General features: G+C 34.9%; 1 protein-coding gene and 1 long non-coding RNA gene across 6 annotated transcripts; one reads left to right on the top strand and one right to left on the bottom strand.

Moving 5' to 3' along the window:
• The first annotated feature begins 22 nt into the window (after window positions 1-22).
• LOC311094195 lies at window positions 23-2,090 on the top strand. Its single transcript, XR_014608595.1, has 3 exons — window positions 23-160; window positions 665-752; window positions 1,832-2,090. It is a non-coding gene; the product is annotated as an uncharacterized lncRNA (long non-coding RNA).
• A 6,262-nt stretch (window positions 2,091-8,352) lies between these two features.
• On the bottom strand, window positions 8,353-22,310 carry LOC311093286 (uncharacterized protein). Of its 5 annotated transcripts, none has more exons than XM_084130565.1 (9): window positions 19,227-22,310; window positions 16,963-17,132; window positions 16,659-16,775; window positions 16,470-16,526; window positions 15,505-15,642; window positions 13,894-13,944; window positions 13,100-13,213; window positions 12,362-12,427; window positions 8,353-11,550 (listed from the first exon to the last, which is right to left on the bottom strand). In XM_084130565.1, the coding sequence occupies exons 2-9, from the start codon at window positions 17,056-17,058 to the stop codon at window positions 11,416-11,418; spliced, it is 774 nt and encodes a 257-aa protein (XP_083986691.1). In that variant the 5' UTR covers window positions 17,059-17,132; window positions 19,227-22,310; the 3' UTR covers window positions 8,353-11,415. The 5 variants fall into 5 exon arrangements, with proteins under 5 accessions (XP_083986691.1, XP_083986692.1, XP_083986693.1 ...); XM_084130566.1 differs by having other exon boundaries at window positions 16,963-17,090; XM_084130567.1 differs by lacking the exon at window positions 19,227-22,310 and adding an exon at window positions 19,087-19,194.
• Window positions 22,311-23,271: the final 961 nt, after the last annotated feature.

Here is a 23,271-nt window from a genome sequence, read left to right as displayed (position 1 = left end):
CCAGATCTGCTGTTGGTGCTGTAGGAGAAAAGACAAAAAGGAAGAAACAACCAACATAGTAGAACATGCACCTTATCAGAGGACATCTTTCAAAGAACATCTTGCCAATCCCACATATATGCCACACGCACCTGAGAGCAACCCAATCTACCCAGTCTTGGTAAGAACTGAATGTAATTTCTTATGGCTGAAACATAAGTTAAAAAATCTATTGAGAAATTTGTTCACACCTCTATCCTAAAAAAACATTTAGTTAACATCAGCATGACATTGTGATTCAGTCATCTTTTTATTTGTGCAATTTGGAATCGTTCAGATCATCAGAACATTTGTGCTTATAACATATGTGAAGTGCATCCTCTATTGGAACAATATTCAATAACTTCACTGTTTAGATTTTATTCAATGAATGAAACGGCTGAATATTCAGAACACAGACAACTTGAATGTTAAGTCATTTCAACTTAAATTACATTCAACTGACTTTAAAAAAATGAGTTGAATCTTGTATAACATGCTCCTTGAAAAAAACTTATTCTGACGAGTTAAAGCAATGTAAAAAAACATATGTTGTCATAACTTATTAACTTAACTTTAACGGTGTAATATGCTTATGATTCTATTATTATGATCTCTCCTAAGCGTTGTATCGTTTCTTCAACAGGGAGAACCGGAACTAAAGTATGGCAGCCAAGCCGGGATGTATGCGACGAACCCTCAGAGATGATAACCACAACACCACTATAAGAGAGGTATACAACAAACTTCTGCAGACAACATTATAGACATCCATATATTTATCATTTATCAACAAAAATGCAACAACAACACTCTGATTATTGTTTAAAATGAAAATTTAAATTCACATTTTCTCAAGCCGGTCTCAGAAACCAAGGGAGAGGTTTGGAGTGACTAACATGTTTGTCTATGATGGAGGGAGGCTTACAGGGAAACGCGTCGTTGCTGGGAGAGCAGATCTATTCATTATGAACAAAGAGACACTAGCAACACAATGCAGATTAAATACATAAACTTGGTTAGTTAACATGAGGTCAAGCCCTCCATTCAATTAACTGTTTACCATTGTGACCATAATGCTTGCACAATATGGTAACACAAATATGGGCTTTAATGCTAGTAAACATATTTCATAAAGCTAGCATTGAATTAGGATTAAACTCTATGTATGCAGTTCTTTTACATGCGATTAATTTGTTGCTGCAGTGTCAAATATTGAATGGCAATGATTTATAGCTATCGCTGGGAAAATCTCCATGCTGATTGCTTTAAACTGATGAGTAAAGTGGAAGTAATTATTTGAGGTTACTTAAATTGTTTGTGATGAATTAGCTTTAATTAAAAAATAGTTATATACTGATTTTTAACAATATGTGTCAACTATTTGAAGCTGCTTGTCATATAGGGTCATGTTGAAAAATAAATTAAATTATCTTTCTTATTTACCCTGGTGCATTAACCTTGTACAATACACCAAAAATAACACAAAGTCCAGGGAGTGGCTTAAGCTATTAAAACTCACCCTTAACACGCCATTTACACTACTATATTTAATACAGTTTACAATACACAACCTAATACATACGTAGTGTTTCTGTGACCTTTGTAATATTGTTAACATTAAACAGTGAAAATACGTAAACAGTATGTTTAAAATATCAACTGATAGCATTGGTTTTTAGTATTTAGTAGAACACTGACAAGTTTCCGAGAAGTATTTCCGGAAAAGTGACATCACATGTCGATATCCGTTGCAAGTGTACATACACTGGTGAAATAAATACTAATGTAAACAATGTATTCTTTGTTTCAGAGCCGTGAAATAACTGACGCTGAAGAGGTTCAGGACGGTAAAGCGGTTTCTCTCGTAGAAGATGCTGGTTTCTTCAAAAAGATTCTAGAAATGTGGACTTGTCGTCATTACCATGTTTAATAGAAGTATTATACTTTATTACTTTAGAAACTTATTTATTGTCACACAGATATGGGGATTTGGGTCTGTGAACTTTTGCATCTCTTACTCAGTATAACATACCGGGTTAGTTGTCACACTTTTTACTTCACTAAATATTTCTCAGGTTATGTTTATTCTTGAGAAAGCCTTTAAACATTTCCACTGTTATTACCCCCAAAATAAATACAGCTGATTTAATATATGTTGTTTTCTACAGTGGTGCATGTTGTCAAACTATGTAGTTTATTATTATTCATTTTTAGTTTATCTGAGACAAATACATTTTTAAAATATGAAATACTGAGTTTTAAAAAAAAAATTATTCCATATATATATATATATATATATATATATATATATATATATATATATTAAAAATAAGATTAAAATAAATAAATACAGCACTATAACAGTACAGTACGAATAAGTAGGAAAAAATTTAATAATGCAACTTAATAGAAACAAAATATTTCCACAAATAAAATTTTATACCGATTTATGATATTCATTTTTCAAAGTATAAATTGGGTCTAAAAGATTCCTTTTAAATTTTGGCACAAGGATGATTATATTTGGGGGTCCTTGAAATCTAAATGTTTGAAACCCTCTGTTATAGGATATTAATTGGTGTGTCGATGATATTTACTCAAACAATAAAAGAATTATAAAACAAAATAATACATAAAACAGCAATTATGTAAAAGATGACTCAAGTTAAAACCATTGTTTTGCAAACAGGAATTGCAATCACATATAAAACACATACAACAATCACTTCCCCGTGTGACAACTTGCCCCGGTCTCTGATATCTTACGCTACAGAAGAAAAGTAGTGGTTTGCTTCAATGTATCTCCAGATTACAAGGTTATCAATCCATAAACCTCTTTTCATTTGTAATTTGCAGTCATGTTATATATGGACATTTACACTGTCTGTGGGAATAATAATAATTATAATATTTACTGCAAAATGTTAGCAAAAAAATCTATCACATATAAATAAATACAGCATACAGTACATGATTTGTTGTTTCTGTTCTTTTGCAATGATTACACAGCTGTGAAATTCTATATGTACTTAAATGAAAAAGTCTTCTGGTTGATTACTCTGCAATATGTACGTTATTGAGTTCAATAGTCTGAGAACACGTGGAAAAATATGAGATTCAATTTCCAATTTAAACCTATAAATATTCAAAGCTTTATGATTTAAAAAATAAATGGGAAAATGTTTAAGATTTAGGCCACTTGTAACATTTATCAGATGTTCTTGCTTCCACTGCAGTGCAAGATGTCCTTTAGATTCTAAAATCATACATGATCATCAGGTTTCACACAAACTTGTGGATATCATGCTGCTCAAGTGCTGTTGTCATTAAAGCATAAAAGGAATACCCAAGCAACTCAAATTGTTTTGCTAACAATATCATTTTAATATAAAACTGAAACAGAATAATTTTCTGTAGTGGTCTAAGACTTCAGGACTTCAGTAAATAGCTTTACACTGTATAACATGTTGAGGTTGGGCTTACGAAACTAGGCTGCATGCACAAAAGTTTACAAAGTGATTAACCTCAGCTTGTGTCAAGAGTAATATCTCTTCAATTAGCGTCAGTTACTTTATAGATGACGAGTGTGTTAATTTGCTTAAAGTGGTATTAAGCTCTCAAATATTATTCTTCAACATAAGACTAATTGTAAGCTTAAATGTTAGAATTAGTAATAATTATTCCAAAGTACATAGATGATAAAAGAAAAATCAAATACTCCAACATCCGCCTCAGACAGCAAGCACTAAGCAGTTTGTTACTATGGGTGGATTGGTGCAGTCTGGTGTTCCTCAGGGATCAATGTTGGGTCCTTTAATCTTTAGCTTTTACATTTTTCCTGATGGTCAACTGTTAAGATCACTCGGTCTTAACTTTCATCTTTATGCAAATGACACCCAGATCTACAAACATTCAAAACCTGATAATAATAATGTGGCTGTGGATTTTCTTTCTCAATGTATTTCTGAGAGTAAAAAAATGGATGTCTCAAAATTTTCTTTGTCTAAACTGTGAAAAGACTGTCTAATGCTCTTTGGCTCACCCCACCAGCTACTTAAAGGGTCTTTAACCTTAAAGTCCCCATGAAATCAAAGTTTTTGAGATTTTAGTATGGATATGTTTGCCTTAATGTTTTATATAAGCTAGCGTGCAATGATTTTGATGACATCACTCTGCACTTCAGCTTCTCATCAGATTTTCTGTCCAATCAAATGCTCAGAGCGGATCATATGCATGAGTCGGCACATACCAGAAAACGTTTCGGACCCATTTGAATTCTGCATAGATATTTTAAAGTGATTGTTTTGTTTTACTGGTTTATTTAAGAGGGGACAGTGCAATTTCATAAAACACATGAAGAAACATGGTTAAAAAAAGCCAGAATTAGCCAAAAGGCTATTTTTCATCTGTAGTCTCTTGGCCAAGATGTAAAAAAAGCATTAAAATACAAATATGAAAATCCATTTCCAAGTCTATGGCAAATCAATAACTACAATATAAATGAAACTATAAAATAACTTAAGGCACGCAATACCTGTTACAATATTTAAACACACAAAAAACACATGTTCAAAAAGGCAACGGTATCCAAATATACAATAAAGCGCAACAGGCTCAGCTTTTAATGTTGGCAGACATACATGTTAAGGAGCCCAATTTTTTGTAAAGGCCATGTAAGTGGTGATCTGTTTAACCTCCTCAGGTATTGAGTTCCATTCAGCGGCGCCCCTCACCGACCAGGCCGAGCGACTGAAAGCGCATAACACAGAGCCTCGAGTGACGTGCTCAGAGCTGTTTCTTTGGCTGATGAGCTCTACCAGAGGAGCTGGGGCCAAATCATGTGTTACTTTGTATACGAGACTCAGATCTACAAATTTATGAAGACTGTCCCAGTTTAAAAGGCTGTGTTTTTTTTTAATTGCACAGTGATGATAGTGCCTTGGTTTTTTGTCCATGACTTTAATGGTTTGTTTGTATAATGTTTCCAAAGGTCTTTTTGCGCTCTGACTTGCCTGAGACCAACTTGTTAGGCAGTAATTGAAGTGGCTAAAAATCATGGAATGTACAAAAATGATTGCAGCTTCGGTTGACATTTCATTTTTCAATATGGGCTTTAAAAGAGAGGTGTGAATCTATTACTAACCCAAGATATTTGTATTGATTTACAATTTGTAGTTTTTCTCCAGCAACTATTATGTCAGGATTAGCTATTGGTTTTACTGAAAAACATACCTACAGTTTTCGAAATATTTAGATGTAACAAGAGTCATTGCTTTAGTGAGTTTATCTGCAACAATGTCTTTAGAGCGACCATGAGCAAATAAAACAGTGTCATCTGCATACATCAAACATTCAACTTCAGAACAAACAGTATAGGCAAGTCATTGATATAAAAGCTAAATAAGAGGGGGCCTAATGTTGAGCCCTGAGGAACCCCGGTGGTTAGCCTAAGAGACTCAGACTTGCTGTTGTTAATTAATACAGATTGTGTACGATCATGCAGGTACAGTATGATTCAAACCAGCTAACAGTGGCACGAGAAAAATTAAATTGTAAGAGCTTAGTAAGTAGAACAAGAGTGGTTTACTGTATCGAAAGCTTTCCTGAGATCCAAGAATACCGCCCCTACTACTCCACCCTTGTCAAGAGAAGATTTTATTTTCTCGATAAAAAGGCACGTAGCCGTTTCAGTGGAGTGTTTGGATCTAAAACCAAACTGCATGGCGTGGAAAGAGGGAGAGCTACTGTTTAAGTACTGGACAGTCTGCTCAGCCACCCATTTTTCTGCAATTTTGGAAATGGCCGGAAGAATGCTTATTGGTCGGTAGTTATTCAAAGAGTTAGAAACACCAGATTTATAAACTGGCGTAACAATAGCCGATTTCCAGGCCTTTGGAAAGTGACCACTGGAAATTGAAAGATTAATAATAGAAGCAATGGGAGTAGCCAGAGCGGATCCTGAATCTTTAAGCATGTTCGTGTCCATTCTAAATACATCCCTGGCCTTTTTAGGCTTTTAATTATGTTAATGACTTTGGTCTCAGTGATGTTTGTTATGAAGAAAGACTGTGTTGCAGACACTGAGTATTCTTTTTTTTTGTTTAACTGTAAAGTTCTTAGAGATTTCTGCTACAGATTCAATAAAGTAGTTGTTAAAGGCATCAGCTATTACCTTGGGTTCTGTTAAAATGTCTCCATTGAATTCAATTTGCATTTGTTTCGTCTTATTTTTGTTGGAATCACCTGTCAGTTTTTTTTATATAATGCCAGGTTATTTTAGAATTTCCACGTGCACTGTTCAAAGCAGTAATGAAAAAGTCAGCTTTAGATCTTATTTCTTTCACTACTCTATTTCTTAAAGAGATAAATTGATGCCTGTTAAATCCTGATTTTACAGCCAACTTCAAGGAATGATCTCGTTCTTTCATCAATTTCAGAACAGATTCATTTAACCAAGGAAGACCATTTTTTTTTAGCTCTTAATCTAATTTTCCGTGTAAATTGTGTAATAATTTGCTGTATTTTGTTAGATAATTGAGAGCAATCCTCGTCCAAGTTTATGCCAGAGAGTAATTCATCCCAATTTACATCATGGATTGAATCTTTAAAGGTTTGTTGTTCCTGCTTTGGTATCCTAAAGGATTCTGTGGCTGGCAAAGGTTTAAAACGCTTTTTATTTAATTTTCTGGTGACCATTATGAGATTGTGATCAGACAATCCTGTAAGCATATTGTATGATTTCAAAATCCTTTCTGGCCTATTTGTAAAAGCTAAATCAATTTGAGTGCTCGTAGAGTTTGTAATTCTCGTAGGGCCTTTAATCACCTGAGCCATATCCATTTTATCCATAACCTGGATATGGAAGAGATTAGGAGGAGAAACGGTTAGAGATTGTTTAGCATGTTTTTATTATTATTTTGTATTGTGTATCAGAATGCTTTTATTTTATATTAATGTATTTCTTTTTTATTCTAACTTATGCTTGTAAAGCACTTTGAGATGCAACTTTTAAAGGCGTTATAGAAAATAAAGTTTATTATCCTTCACACCACTTCCAAGTATTCCACGTTTTCCTCTGCAATGACATGTTCCTTCGCAAGTTTAAGATAATACTATAAAAGCTGTGCCTGCACTCAAATTCATGTGCTGAGTAATCATCCCAAATCAGAAAAAACTACTGCAATGACATCTCTGACAAAAAAACTCTGACTCTCAATAGAATGTCAATAGTTGACTGAATGTCAGAGGTGCTGCACCTAATTCTATCTTTAGTAACAGTTTTGCGTCACAAGGTAATCAAAAAGTGTAATGTCATTATTTGTGGATTATTAATCAAAAAGGATGACCTTTAAACAGCTATATTTATAAAGTCTATTTATAAAGAAAGCATTTCTTATGAATGCGTATCGTGTGCACTTGTAGTGTCCTTCAAATTTTTAAAGTATACTGTATTTTAAAAAAGCTGTAATTTATTATTAATAAATTAAAAGGCAAGGAGAGTACAGGACATTATGTACTTAAAGATGTACTTATGTGTCAAAAAAGCACTAATTGCATTTAATCTAAATTTAAACTATAATACGTTTTTATTTAATTGCAATTTACATGCAGTTAATTTCCTGAAAACATTACATTCAGTTCACACTTGTGTATTCTTTTAAAGTAAATACTTCCGTATTGAATTACGCTAAAGTGTACCTTTCTTTTTTCACAAGGGCAGATGAATCACCGTCGCTTTTGAAAGGTTGTTTACGTATGTATTTAATACAAGGATCTACTCTACTCACGGTATAAGCATAATCAATCAATGTTCCTATCAACACAAATGAGGAACCTTTAATTTAGCTTAAGTGTATCGTGAGTGTATAACTCTTTCACGTTTCTATACATAACCTGAAGTCTGTCATGTTATGAAAGCATATTTAATACATAATATTAAATAACTGATAATACAAAGTGCAAAGATCTGAAAGTATCTGATATATGATATAAGCAAGAAAGACAAATGATTTAATAAAGAAATACATATTATTATATTTCTTTATTAAATCATTTAATATGTCTTTCTAGCTTCAAGCAGGAGTTGTGACGAATGCAATTAATCTTGATTGAATGATTTGACAGCATATATAATATAATATAATATAATATAATATAATATAATATAATATAATATAATATAATATAATATAATATAATATAATATAATATAATATAATATAATATAATAGTTTACCCTTGATCAAAACCACCATGAAAAACATCAACTTACTACTATAAGGTTCTTTTTATAGCCTAAAAGATAAAAACAAGAAACAAGAAACAATAAAATCACCTTGTTGGTGCAAAAAAAGTGGTTTAATAAGACCATTCAGCACCTAAAATACACGTCAATTCACTTCAAACACTATGAGAATGTGTTATTACAATGACCAATTTCTTTGATTCCCATCTGGTGGAAACTGAAGTAATAGCAGCATGCTTAAGATCACAATTAAACAATATGTGACAGAGTGAACAGAGCAGAAAATATACAGATGTTGTGTAAAAGAGGTATGAAAGTAAATTAAAGTATTAATGTAGTGGATAAACAAAATACTTTGGTTTGTTAGATCTGTAATAAACCGTAGTTCCTTGGATTATGACTGTATAACATCTAATTTAATATGATGAATTGAAATACTAAAATAAAACTGACATTCTGTGAGTCTGGATAGTGAGTAGCATACAACAATAACTATTAGCTTTACTATTAAGCCTTGTGAAACAATAATGGCAAACGAACAACCCAGCTAACATGGCCTGTTCTCAGAACTTTGGCTAACGTTCTCTCAAAGTTATGAACGAATGTTCTTCCAGTAACATTAATAGAATGTTGGTTCAGCGGTTGGGAACGTTAGCAAAACATTTCTAGAACACATTTTGTTAGCTGAGAAAATCCAAAGGTTACACACATAAAACCCCTATTCTAACTCTCTCCATTTGATCAAGATGAAAACATGACGCACAACCTCATCCTGCACTGAAATGGATTTTCAAGATTTACTACTAGCACCAATGACTTTACATTAGAAAGTATACATCATATCTACAGAGAACTCATCCCACTCTTTGATATTACATTTGGAGAGCACACAAAATATTATTTTCTTTTAACAGAATGTAATGATATTGTTACTATTTTTTAATTTTCTTGTGAGCATTCGAGTTCAAGATAGATAGTAAATGCCATCAATTTACTACTAACACTGAAGAGGCCAAACGAATTGTGGGAATATTTTACATCATGTATATTAACATCATACAGAGCATTTTTTGTTTGTTGATAAGTTAGGTCCATGTATTTAATATTGCAATCAGTGGTAAGATGCCATTTCTTAATTAACACAATATTACCTGCAATATATTTTTTGACCGCTGAAGATGTTTTAAAGCTGATTTACAGTATATCTAAAATTTGCATCCTGTTAACAAAACCTTATAATAATGTTTTGCATTAAGACGATCCAACTGTGCATGCTTGCATTGTTTAGATACATTTTTCCCTCCATATTTTTGTTGTTGTTACATTTACATTAATCATACTGTGATCTTTCTGCATAATGCTATTGTTCATTATCTTGTACTTTCTTTTCTGGGGAATTTCCATAAGTCATTTATGGAGATAACTTGAAAGATACATTCACTAATAGCACTGACTTTTCCAGGATTGGAAATCACAATGTTCAAATTCCCTGATATTTCCAGCTTTTCCATGTCCGTGGAAACCCTGAATAGTGTTTTTTTCTTTACTCAGTCTCTGTAAAATTTAATTCACACAAGTCTAAAATTTAAACATATATTTGGTTCAGTGTAAATGAAATGCTACATTAGAGCTGATTTGCAATTGAAATAATAAACACTGCACAGTGTAAATGCTCTGAATGTTTAAATGTATGCAAGGAAGAACCCAAGCATGCACCAATCACAATTCAATATGCAAACAGATGCAAGAGAGAAGATCAATCACAAAGCAGTATGCAAACATTATGATGATAACTTTGCTGTCAGTTAACTTTTAAATTATGAATAGTCGATCACCGTATCAATGGGAGATTTTTAAACTTGTATCTTTATTTTTATTTTTTATTTTTTTAGGTAACAAGCGGTGAAATTAGTGGTTCAGGCTAAATTAACTATAGATGTTTATAGGCACAGTATGTAATATTGACAGCTAGCGGTTGAAATGGGTACTGCAGTCCAAATTCAAAATATTGGAGAGAGTTGTTTCCCCTACCCCATCCTCCTCAGACTTGCCAGTTTGAGGACACGCAACAGGAACGAGCGCAATTGACAGTGGTAAGCGACAAGTCTAAGTTGATGAACTCATGTTTTAATATGCCTCTGGTCATAGAGCTTTTTAGATGGATGCCAGATTTTTAGTTCGGATAGAATCTGTAATCTCTGACCCAGTTTGTTTGCTGACTTCCATGGCTGCAATACGCTTTGTTTTCCTCCAACTGGCAACTTGGGGTATCGATATACTATTGGGTAAATTGGCAATGAGCGGGATAAACATAGCATGTTTCCTAAATCTCTGCAAACATATTGTGGTATTTTTATCCTTTAGTATAGTAATAAAACAAAAATAAAAAAGGACATACAGCATCTTTAATATTCAGGGTTAGGGGTTGACCCTGATTATTTGAGGAATATCCAACCCAGTTTCACGGCAATTCGTACGTATGTTATGAGGTGGCTAATTCGTCACTAAGACATCACTTATATGAATTTTGCTAAATCGTATGTATTTTACGAGTTGCCCAATTCATATGAATTCGCACGAATGACCTACCCCTTACCCCGCCCCTAAACCTACCCGTCACTGGGGTTTAGACAAATCGTACGAATTAGCCACCTCATAAAACACGTACGAATTTGTCGTGAATATCAGTAGAGTTTTTAGAGCAGGTAATGCAATGTTAAAGCGATAATTCACCCCAAAATGAGCATTCACCGTCATGTGTTTTGAAACCCAGAACTTCTTTCTTCTGTAGAATGCAAAAGGACAAAATAATAGAATGTTACACTTTTACAAACAATTAACATGAACGGTGACCACAGAAGTAAAGCAAGATTTTTAATGAATAATGATTCACAAAGTACTCTCTCAAAACTAGGCTATTATATGACTTAATATGCTAATCCACTTTCATTGGAAGAAAGTGTTAAAGGTTTGGAATGATGAAGATTTTTCATTTTTGTCTGAACCATCCCTTTAAGCATAATGACATATTGGAAAGCCCTATCATGTCGATTTCATATACCACTAAAATATAAAAACCCTTGCTGCTAAAACCTCACTGATCACCAAAGCCCCTACACTATACATACAGATCACATGAGCATGAAGTGTCAAACGTCTGTTAAAGAGTCCATGGGGGCCACTTGAGGTTCAGTGGGAGGGCTGGGGATTTCTTCTATTGGCTCAGATTGAGGTTCAGGCACACGCTCTGGCATTGGCTCCACCTCTGAGACAAACACCTCCACCTATAAGGTTTGAATGGAATTGGGAAGAAACAGAAGTTTGATTGGTTGACAGGTTCTAGAACTAAAAAAGGAGTAAGGCCCCTTCACACCAAGAACGATTACTATAAAAATGATTATACGAAGTTCTATCATGAAACTCTAGATGGCGCATACTGATGGGTCCTTAACGAAACCTGCCGACAATTGCATCGTTAACTACACGGCACAAGCTGATTGGTTTCTGTTGCATCTGTAGCCAATGAGCTTGCTGCTCAACATTTAAACAGTTGGCCAATGTTTACTGTAGCAGTTTGCAATGCACTTCACCTGCCCCAGCTCCACCTGTATAGATCTGCTACAAGTAATTTCATATGCTATTTGTGCAGCAGCAATAGCAGCAACAAGACCAAGTACATTATCATTGTCATATCAATTACCATGACTCTTCCAAGAGTTGTCATGATAGAAATAACGATAACTATACTTAGCATCCACACCAATGGACGATAACTCTCTGTTTATTATAAACACACTCTGCAGTTACGTCGTCTGCCGCTTTAAATGCTTGAGCTCTTTAAAGTCAAGTGGATTCTGATTGGCTGTCAGTGTTTCCAAAGATATCATTCCTCTGTGTCGTTATTGTTATAGTTGTTTGGACTTTCCTATTGTCAAAGAACAATTACTAAAACTTTATAGTTGTCTTTATAGTTATCTTCGTTGATGTGGACATGCCTTTAAAGCTCTAGCAAGCTTTAGTTTCACATTAGGTCCATTTCGAACCAATGAAGGTATAATTCTAAATGAAATCTCAATATAGGTGAACTTGGTGTACCTGAGGTTGGCTAGGGGTGACCGCCTCTGGCTGAGATGGAGCTGCACGCTGTCTAAAACCAGGAAACTGTGGAAAACAGAGTTCATCAATGTATTATATTAGTTTATCACGGAAAGGATTTGCTCAGATAATTTTTAAGAGCACATTGCAAATCACATTTATAACAGAAGTCTACCAAATTTACCATACTTGCATTAAATGGGTAGTTCACACAAAAAATACTCACTTTCATGTTGTTCCAAACCAATAAGATTTTTGTTCATCTTCTAAACACAAATGGATATTTTTAATGAAATCTGAGAGATTTCTGTCCCTCCCACTGAAAGACTATTCACCAAAAACTCACTTAACTTAAGCGTTGGTAAACTTCCGTTTACCAAATTTGAGTTATCTACGTATTAGCTGATCAATGTTTATAAATAAAAGCCTAAATTAAATCTGTTCATCATATAAAGTGATCATGTCTCTTCAGAAGACTTGAATTAAATTGCTCATTTCAAATGGATTTCTTTTTACTTTCTCTTAATGAACGTTCTGAAGAATCAAAGTTTTGGAAAGACAGAAATCTCTCAGATTTCATTAAAATACCTTCATTTGTGTTCCAAAGAATGGGTTTGATCAACATGAGGGTGAGTAAATGATGACAGAATTTTAATTTTGGGCTGAAATAACCCTTTAAACACGACAAAATCTCCAACGTCACCACATCTAATCCTATTGTGCATATGTTTAACTGACCTTCACACCAGCTTTAGCAAGAGCACTGAGTCCATACAAAATGGTTACAATGCAGATCACCAACTCCACCACAAGAAACAGAACCAAGGTAGCCAAGAAGCCATCAATCAAGAGCTGACAGCAGCCAAAAGAGACAGAAAAACAAGACAGTGGTTATAACATCTGTCAATTTACCTAAAAAGGCAAAATAGTTACAACAGCTATCAAAACTGATGTGCTTTTCCACATGTTTGGAAGTTGCCAAAGAGATCAACTCTTAAAAACATGCAGACAAGCACACTAGTAGGGCAGGTATTGTTGTAAAAAAAAAAAAAAATGGACAGAAGATTGGCAAGGGTGACCATTTGAGTTTTCATAGCACATCTGCAAATAATTGAAGGTATCTTTCATTCTGAAGCATTTTCAGACAACTGGCCCAAAGTGCAAAACTGACAAGACTATCTTCAAAATGACCCACACCCTGCTTCCGCATGCATTCACTCTCCTAACACAAGTGTACACAAAGCTACTGATCATTTTTTGATAATGACAATGAAAAACAAGCAGATCCTTAAAGGGTATTAATTCAGGCATGTTGGGCTAATGTTAGAGTGGCTGTCACATTGGTGGCTAAATGTACCTGAATTAACAATATATGTTTTGTGCTTGAATTTCAGCAAAATGTTTGTCACCTTAAAAACAACTTTTTTTCTTTTTTTTTTAAATGTACCTGTTTTTTTTCTCTCTCGCATTATCAGAAAATATTTAAGCACATTCATGTACACAAAAAAAACATAAAGGTAAGAATTACTTACTTTACAATGTCTCTCGACAGTATAAGTGCACTTCCTGTAACAATATTGTTGCTTTGGAAAAGCAGACACAAAAAACATAATCATGTTGAATTTTGACCTGGCTCACTTTAAAAATATAGCTATAAAGCTATTATTCATATACAAATGTTGCTGCAAGCACACCCAATTGGTCAATTTAGAAAAACTGTTACAGTTTTTTGGCTTCCTTGACAAACTACAGTGCCCTCAGAAAGGTTTTGGACTTCTGAGATTAGGACAAATCCCATAAACCACTTAATTGGACAGCTATTATAAAAAGATGTTTGTTTTGAAAAACTATTCACTTCTTTTCAGGTATTAGAGTATGTTTACAATGTCCAGCCATTGTAAGGTGGCTGGACATTGCTGGACTTTACTATAAACATAGACTATAAACATGAGCAGCCTCAAAGTCAAATGTACAGTATAACCAACAAATACTGTACCCCCCCCCCCCCCCCAAAAAAAAACCACACAAAAAATTAAAAAACACAAACAATATTCCATATGCTAATACCTTATTTTTTTTGTGTGTAAAAAATAAAAGTTTAGTGTTATAGTCCAAATACCTTGAAAGGGCACTGTTTTTATTAATTTCTTCAGCATCAGAAAAAGTCTGTACCAAGTGCAAAGGATCAATATCCATTACTCTATTCTGTTATAAATATATAAGACAAAATATAAACTACAAAGCAGAACAAATGAATAGGAGCGATGTTAACATATTTTGTTACATCTTATGTCAGCAATTCATATCTTTCTATATTTCTCAACAATTGATAAACCACTTAATATTCTACCAAAAAAAAAAAGAAAAAAAAAATTCCAAGCAAACTGCTTAAATTGCTTTCCTATTCAAAGCAATTTAATAAAGTATGTTGTGTAAACCCACATCAAATTATAAGTCACTATACCCCAAATAACAACATTACCTGTCTTTTTTCACTTTCTATTTCATTCAGAAACTTTATATTAATTTCAACAACATAATCCTTCACTTCATCAAGCCTGTATTTAACCATATGGTTAAACAAAATAATCACACTGATTAAAGAAATTAACAGAAGATTTAATCACATACGTATCATTTTAAATGAAGGTTTAAGCAAACAAAAAATTATACTAAAACTTCAACTTCCAATTTTATTTTTATTTTCTTATTTCATGTTTAAAAAGACAAACAGTTCTTTAACTCCACTGCACTGCACATTTTTAAAAATTCTTCAACCATCTGAACCACTTGGCCTTTTGACAGACAGAACATCATTATGCTTTTTATTGAAAGTTTTGAAGATGCTATGTTTTGCACTTCGGTACAGTCCTTTGAAAAGGCATCAAGGAAATTTCTTTCAGAAAAAACTGTAACAAGAAAGTTGATGTGGCCAGTTCATCACATCATACCCACTTTACAGTGTTTCATCCATCCCACTGCACCCAAAACACACCCACATGCATTCATCATTAATGTAATGTATGCATTCAGAGATCTATATCTGCAGGTCTATGTATATGAGCAAAAATACACAAACCCATCTTCCAATAATGCAAGCTGCTCAACAGTGCAGTGACAGAGTAGCAGATCTGGGAGCTCACCACAGCATAGATCTCCAGTCTCCTGCAGTGCTCACAGTGGTAAGTGTCCTGACGGTAAGGCAGGTGACGGGACAGCAGCCCAAGAACAGCAGTGGAAAACGCTGCACTGACCAGGTGAGCAACCAGTGTGGCTTTCACCTTCACACGATGGGACAGAAGTTACTGTACAGCTATAACTCACCGTGATTCGTCAAAACATTGAAAAGGGAAACTCAGTACTGAGAAAAGACTGAAATATAATGCCAGTCAAAAGTTTGGACATACCTACTTTCTTTATTATGATGGGTTTTTTTCCCCACATTTGAATAGATCAAACTATGAATGGAAGTATGGGAATTATGGGCCAAAAATAAATAAACAGATCAAAACCTGCTGGTATTCGAGCTTCTTCTTTTTTGTAGCTTAGCTTGAAATCTTTGAAGAAGTTCGTATGTATGAACTTACAGAAGTTTTAGCTGCCGATCCTTTACTATCTGCTCCAAAATAAAGAAATAAAAACCCACCAAAACAACAAAATCCTAAACCAGGGTTGCCAGGTTTGCGTAACAAAACATGCCCAATTGCTTTTCCCAAATCCTAAATTGGAATGTCTGTGGGGGGTCCCACAGTAAAAATCTCATTCCTGTGGGTAAAAATTGAGTTCCTGGGGAAGCAATTCAACAAGCGGCAACAGTGTAAAAGTATCTCAATTCCACAGGAAAACCCCAGACTTGGCAACACTGTCCTAAACAGGCACAATTTCTATTTTTCTACAAATCTAATTTCAATCATTTAAACATTAACATTCACTATCTGCTCAAAACATTCCAAATTATTTATTTTGGTGCAAAACTAATAATCATTTATGTATGAGCATTAAAATAATTAAGAGGGGAACAAACATTTGTCTGGTCGGTTCAGGGTGGGTGGGTAAATATGTAGGTATTTTCATTGGTTCTGCAATCCTTTGAATTTGTAGTACTCACCCAAAACAGAGTTGGAAACCTTCCAGTGTGGATTAAAATGGATCCAGATACAAGCAACTGATAACAACAGATTAAAAAAATTATTGTTTGCTATATCTATAGCAACAATTTTATTCAATAATAGATTGAATATTAAACCCTGTTTTAAAACAAAATTAAATTAAATAAACATTAGTACATTCATCTTACCTGAGCAACAATCACTACCACAACGATGACATCAGGAGAGAAGTGGACCTCTTCATAGAGCTGAAGAATGGTGACGCTCAGACACAAGCACAAGACACCAATAATGATCTGAATGGACTGAAACCACACAACAGGATAAACTTGGTATGTTTCCAAAAAGGCAATTAGATTTAATTCGGTTTTTCATATTGTAAAAAATGTGCAACAAAGAGGCTCATGTGAAATAACTGTATAAAGATACTGCTGTGCACTTTTTCCTGCATTCAATATCAGATTTGTTTGCGGTGTTGAATGTAAAACTCACCCCCAGCGCCTTCGGCTCCACATTCTGAAATGCCTTGACCTGGTTTGGCGTCAGATTTCCTACAGGGCGAGTGGGACCCTGACTCTCCATGCCCATGCTGATGTCAGGCAGTTTGAGATGTGGCTATGCTAAGATCAAGAAATACACTTTGATTTAGATGAAGGAGGAACCTAAAGTGAAGAGGGAAACAGACAGAGATGAGAACGAAGACAGATGAAGCCAGTGCAGGACAGAATGAAAAGGGGTGAGCTGGAAACAAATATGGATGACTGAGCATTTACCCTTAAACAGGTCATGCTCATGGTGCCATTTATGCCTGAAATCATATCTTTTCGCAGGCCCCAAGATCCACCAGAGGAACATAATAATCAGATTATACCAATTTCAATGGACTATTCTAAAACTATCACCCACAATCTCAAAAATCTTTGTTACAGGCTTAATAGGCTTTAGTTTATAGAATTATATACTTTTTACTGTAGTGTACTTTTCCATTATTCCATTATGAAAACACTTTGACTTGAACTTGACTGGGGCAAAATAAGCTTCAATCTACTGCATTAAAATGGTTGACTAGTTCTTGACAGTTCGTAGAGACACCATTTGTGACCCTGAATCACAAAACCAGTCACAAGTCGCACGGGTATATTAGTGGCAATAGCCAACAATACATTGTATGGGTCAAAATTATTGATTTTTCTTTTATGCCAAAAATCATTAGAATATTAAGTAAAGATCATGTTCCATGAAGATATTTTGTAAATTTCCAACCGTAAATATATAAAACATTTATTTTTGTGAGTGAATGCAGCACAATCTCGAACATAAATGGACAACTTTAAAGGCGATTTTCTCAATGTTCTGATTTTTTTGCACCCTCGGATTCTAGATTTTCAAATAGTTGTATATCGGCCAAATATTAGTCCTATCATAGCAAACCATACATCAATGGAAAGCTTATTTATTCAGCTTTCAGATGATGTATACATCTAAATTTCAAAAAATTTACCCATGTGACTGGTTTTGTGGTCCAGGGTCACATTTGAGCATTTGAGATGCAACACAAGACAAGATGATTCAATTTATACTAAACATCCAAAACGATCCGTGAGAGAAAACATAAAAAAGAAACTAATCCGCCATGGAGACAGTATTTTGTGCAAAACCCCAAACAATATACACCTTCTGAACCCTCATAACTGTGGAGAACATCTAGACACCCTTTCAAAAAGTTTCTGAGGAACAAGATTGAACCCACAAGTTCCACGAAAACTCTACGGATAGTGGTTCTTCCATTAACCCCATCATACAGGAGAGGATTTGACGTATAAGATGCCACCATGGGGCAAGATGACATTTTTAAAATTAATAATTAATTAATTGGGGTTATTATTCAGCATTTCCATAAATTAGATATACATTTCACCTTTGCTTTCATTAAAACCAACAGGTAGTGAAGTGAAATCATTTGATTTGCATTCATAGTGTTGCTACTGTGAAATATCTTCAGTTAAAATATGGGCAATTAAATGTAAATATAATCAATATGCCTGCATAGAAGTCATAGAATAATTTTGCCTTTCAGATTAATCTATTTTATTGGTATTCTCCTTTGTCATCAGTTATTCAATTATTATCAAAATAAAAAATAATAGGCTACAATAATTTTAGTATTTTACATTAATGACACTTACAATTATATATATATAGGCTACATATTAATAAGAATATACTACACATGATAAACTTAAGTCCACATTGTTCTTCAGGAGGCATCCTCCCCCATCCTAACCCCATATATATAGCCTATATATAGGTGTATGGATATTTTAAACATTCAATCTTTACATATTTTTGTAGTGCAAAAGTGTGTTGAATGTATCATATAACCTTCAGCTAGCATCGTATTCCCCATTTTCAAGTGATGTATTATATTTTAAGTGGTTTCTTGGTCTCGGAGGCTAGGAGCAGCCAAAAATAGACATAGGGCAAAACGTGCAGCTTCATCACTCTCCTCATCCGCAGTGCCCCGCACTATGACAGAACATGCAATTTTATAACGAGCATAATAATACCTGCGCTCTGAATAACGCCAAACCGAGCGGGAGACTCAATGCGACTCACCAGTGCTTTATTCTGGTTTCCAAATCCTAAACGTGTGTAACCTCCAGCGCTGTCATAGGTGGGGCCGCACGCATGTTACCTATAGCCTACGTCCTGTCCCAAATCGAGATTCATTCAAATACATGCGTGATGTCACTTACCTCTGCAGCTCAAGTAAAACGCGTTGCTTTGTGGTAAGTTTTCTCTTTAAAGGCGAAAGTCAGTGCAGCATTCAGTTATTCCATCCGCGACGTGGTTGAAGGGAAACAACTAGTTAATTGCATGGGTGTGAGGCATGCGGTGCAGTACCGCAGTGAGGAGGAGGCTGCTGCTGCTCTGCATTGGTATGGATGGAGACTGACTCAAAGTGATGCGGCGCTATGGCAAACTCACTCGCATCTATACGCGACACAATAGAACAGGGGTTCGTTACATTGTTTTTTTTTTTCCTACTGACCAATACAGTGCTGTAATGCAAAAGATTATTTATTTCTTTATTTTCTTTTTTTTTTTTTCAAATCAATGTTTCATTCATTTAATTTAGTTAGTTTAACCCATTTGTGCCCAAATTTTTCTGAATGGTTTCATGCATAATGTCGTATTAATAGTGTCATATGTGAACATGTTCTGCATTTATTTTCCCCAGGTTTTTGTTTTTTTCCCCCTTGAAAATCGTATTTGAATGTGCGGCAACTATAGTTGCCGGTGGGCAAATATGTTGTAAGCATCCCCTCAATGTCAAATATGAATAGGAGGAGAACATTTGGCATCTATCTCAAAATAACTGCTTTCAACAGATCAATCTTTATTCATAAACAAATTTATTATGAATAAAAGTCGAAGAACATTTGATGCGAACCCAAAAAAGCTGCATCTATCTTTTAATCTCTTGAACAACAAATCCATTTGTCTTAACCCTTGTACGCTGTTCGGGGTATTTTTGACTCACATTTCTAACTTTCATTCATGGGGATAACATGGATAATTTGACATGGTTTAGTGTACGATTTTTGCCCATCTTTTGGAAAATGCAGTTTGAAAAGTAACAAATTATCACTTTAACCAGTAGATGGCTGCAGAGCTCCACTATTTGCTATTTGACTAACTGAAAGACATCTTTTCACAAGTTTTTCCATTTGTATTCATAACAATAAAAGTTACTTTTTGTCAAAGTTTAGGTATTTTTTGTACAAAAAAAAAAAATGTTTTTCAATAATGTTATATTATGATTAGAATCAAATGATTTTTTTTTGTCAGTGGACAAAATTCATCCTCAAAATCAGAAACACCAGAACACACATACAAATAAAAAGTCAATTCTTTAAAAATCAGTGCATTTGACGGTGCACTGTCAAAGATACTAGAAAAGGCAGGATCCTCACAACTATGTTCCTTTTTAGAAAGAAATGGAATCTGCGAGGATTTCCAGTCAGGATTTAGACCGTACCATAGTACTGAGACTGCTCTCATTAGAGTTACAAATGATTTGCTCTTATCATCCGATCATGGTTGTATCTCTTTATTAGTGTTACTCGACCTTAGTGCTGCATTTAATACCATTGACCACAACATTCTTTTAAATAGACTCGAAAATTATGTTGGCATTAGTGGAATTGCATTAGCATGGTTTAAATCATACTTATCTGACCGTTATCAGTTTGTAGCAGTAAATGAAGAGATGTCTTATCGATCACAAGTTCAGTATGGAGTACCACAAGGCTCAGTACTAGGACCGTTACTGTTCACTCTGTACATGCTACGATGATTCTCAGCTCTATATCTCTTCGTGCCCCGACGAAACTGGCCAATTCAAGAAATTAACGGAATGCATAGCTGATATAAAAATTTGGATGACAAGTAATTTCCTATTACTTCATTCTGAAAAAACTGTTTTTCTAATGATTGGACCAAAAACGTCTACACGTTTACGAACCTAGAATACGGTCTAAAAATTGATGGCTGCTCTGTCAAATCTTCGTCGTTGGCAATCTCTCATTTGAAAGCAACGTTTCTAACATCTGTAAAACTGCATTCTTCCATCTTAAAAATATATCTAAATTACGACATATGCTTTCAATGAAAAATATGGAACAGTTAGTTCATGACCTCAATGCTAGATTATTGTAATGCTCTTATGGGTGGTTGCCCTGCACGCATAATAAACAAACTACAGCTGGTCCAAAACTCAGCAGCTCGAGTTCTTACTAGAACCAGGAAGTATGACCATATTAGCCCGGTTCTGTCAACACTGCATTGGCTCCCTATTAAACATCTATCTATAAATTACAGAAACGTCTGTCTGTGTGTGTGTCTGTCTGTGTGTGTGTTATTCGCATATCTCTCGAACCGTTAGTCCGATAGATTTCAAACTCGACAGGTGTCTCGCTACGGTCACAAGTAAGTGCAGTGCCAAGTTTGACATTGTTTGGATGAGAAATGCTAAAGATATTATATCTGACATTAGAGGGTTGTATCGGTCAAAGGTTGTGGTTTAAAAATAAACATTCTGACATAAACACTCTGTCAGCTACACTGTTTACTTCTGAATATTATAGTTTATTCACAGCCATCATTTGTAGTAACCTAGCCTGCTCCCTGAATTCAATGCGTTCACAGGCTCTTTCATGGGCACCAAACCAACAATTACTAAAAACACACACAAAAACTGATTTTGCACGGGCATTTTGCACTAGTTGTATTAATTTTTAATATTGCTGATTACTTACAAAGCACTAAATGGTTTAGCTCCCCAGTTTTTGAGCAAGCTCTTAAAGCATTATACTCCATGTCTATTGCGATCTCAAAATTCTGGCCTGTTGATAATACCTAGAATATCAAAATCGACTGCTGGCAGGAGATCCTTTTCCTATTTACCACCTAAACTCTGGAACAGTATTCCTAACATTGTCCGGGAAGCAGACGCACTCTGTCAGTATAAATCTAGACTAAAAACACATCTCTTTAACCTGGCATACACATAGAAAATTATACATTCCTATCAGTTAAATGATTATTAGGCTACATAAATTAGGTCAGCCGGAACCGGGAACACTTCCAATAACACCCGATGGGGGAGACCGGGGACGGTTGCAACACTTTTTGCATGTTTCTCAGTTACTCAGAGACTATTTGGACTAGACCAACCAAATTTGTATATATTAAACTTGCATCTGTCTGCTAATTACCCATACCATTTAAAGATGATTACATTATCATATCGTTCACAGTATTTATTTGAATGGAAGCCAGATGTTGCAACTGACCCCAACCCAGGGGACAGTTGCAACATGTTAAAAATACCTCAAATTTCATTAATTAACTTTAGCTTTTTGTCTTTTTTTTGGGGGGGGGGGGGGGGGGGGGGGGTCTAACTGTGTATGTGCAGTATGAGTGTCATCACTCTAGCTTGTTTCTGATTGGAGAAAAATGACATGTTGCAATGTCCCCGGTCTCCCCTACTCGTTAGGCTACATCACAAGAAGAATGGCATCTACGCTAATGTTAGTCTTTCTGCTTATTCCGAGATTTACTGTAGGCTAATCAGCTGGATCTGGGCCGTATCCAGATCAGATGGTGGACCTGTGCCTAGACACTTCCACAACGCATCCCTGAAGTGTCAGCAGAGGTTGTGTCAACTAGACTCTCTCCTGTGAAAGCCTCAATGACACGACAGCCATCGGCACTGATCCTCAACAAACCCGTCTCCATACCGGCGTGATGACTCCGATCTTAAACCAGATGGAACATGATAATATTCAGATTTTTCCAATCCAATCTGACTTCTGGCCTATAATGCTGCCTGAATCATAATCGTACACTTTTCGTTCGTTGGCCAGAGGACAACTGGCCCCCCGACTAAGCCTGGGTTCTCCCAAGGTTTTTTCCTCCATCCTGCCACCTAATGGAGTTTTGGTTCCTTGCCACTGTCGCCTTTCTCCACATTTGTTGCCATTGGCTTTTGGCTTGCTTAGTTGGGGACAATAAATGTAACATTTAATGTAAAATTCAACAATAATATTGATCTGCCTGCATTGACACAAATATATGAGAAATGAACTGAGCAGGACGATGACATCACGGTTTTATAATGTATATAAATTAATTAATTAACTAAATTAATAACTTTTTTACAACAAAATGAAACATCACTGAACTTAAGCTGGACTGTGACACTATTTTCTTCTGGAAACAAACTTTGTTGCATTT

Source organism: Abramis brama, assembly GCF_963993115.1.
Source record: "Abramis brama genome assembly, chromosome: 12".
Classification (NCBI taxonomy): Eukaryota; Metazoa; Chordata; class Actinopteri; order Cypriniformes; family Leuciscidae; genus Abramis; species Abramis brama.
The sequence above is the reverse complement of the archived record's forward strand: the minus strand, read 5'-3'. Positions and strand labels throughout refer to the sequence as shown.

Bases quoted from the DNA above. Each gene is read 5' to 3' on its own strand.
- LOC311093286 (XM_084130565.1), bottom strand. From the start codon at position 17,058: ATGGGCATGGAGAGTCAGGGTCCCACTCGCCCTGTAGGAAATCTGACG. The intron at 13,214-13,893 runs GTAAGTAATTCT...GGCTGCTGTCAG, and splicing joins CTGTCGAGAGACATTGTAAA to CTCTTGATTGATGGCTTCTT. The intron at 11,551-12,361 runs GTACACCAAGTT...CAAACCTTATAG, and splicing joins TCACCCCTAGCCAACCTCAG to GTGGAGGTGTTTGTCTCAGA.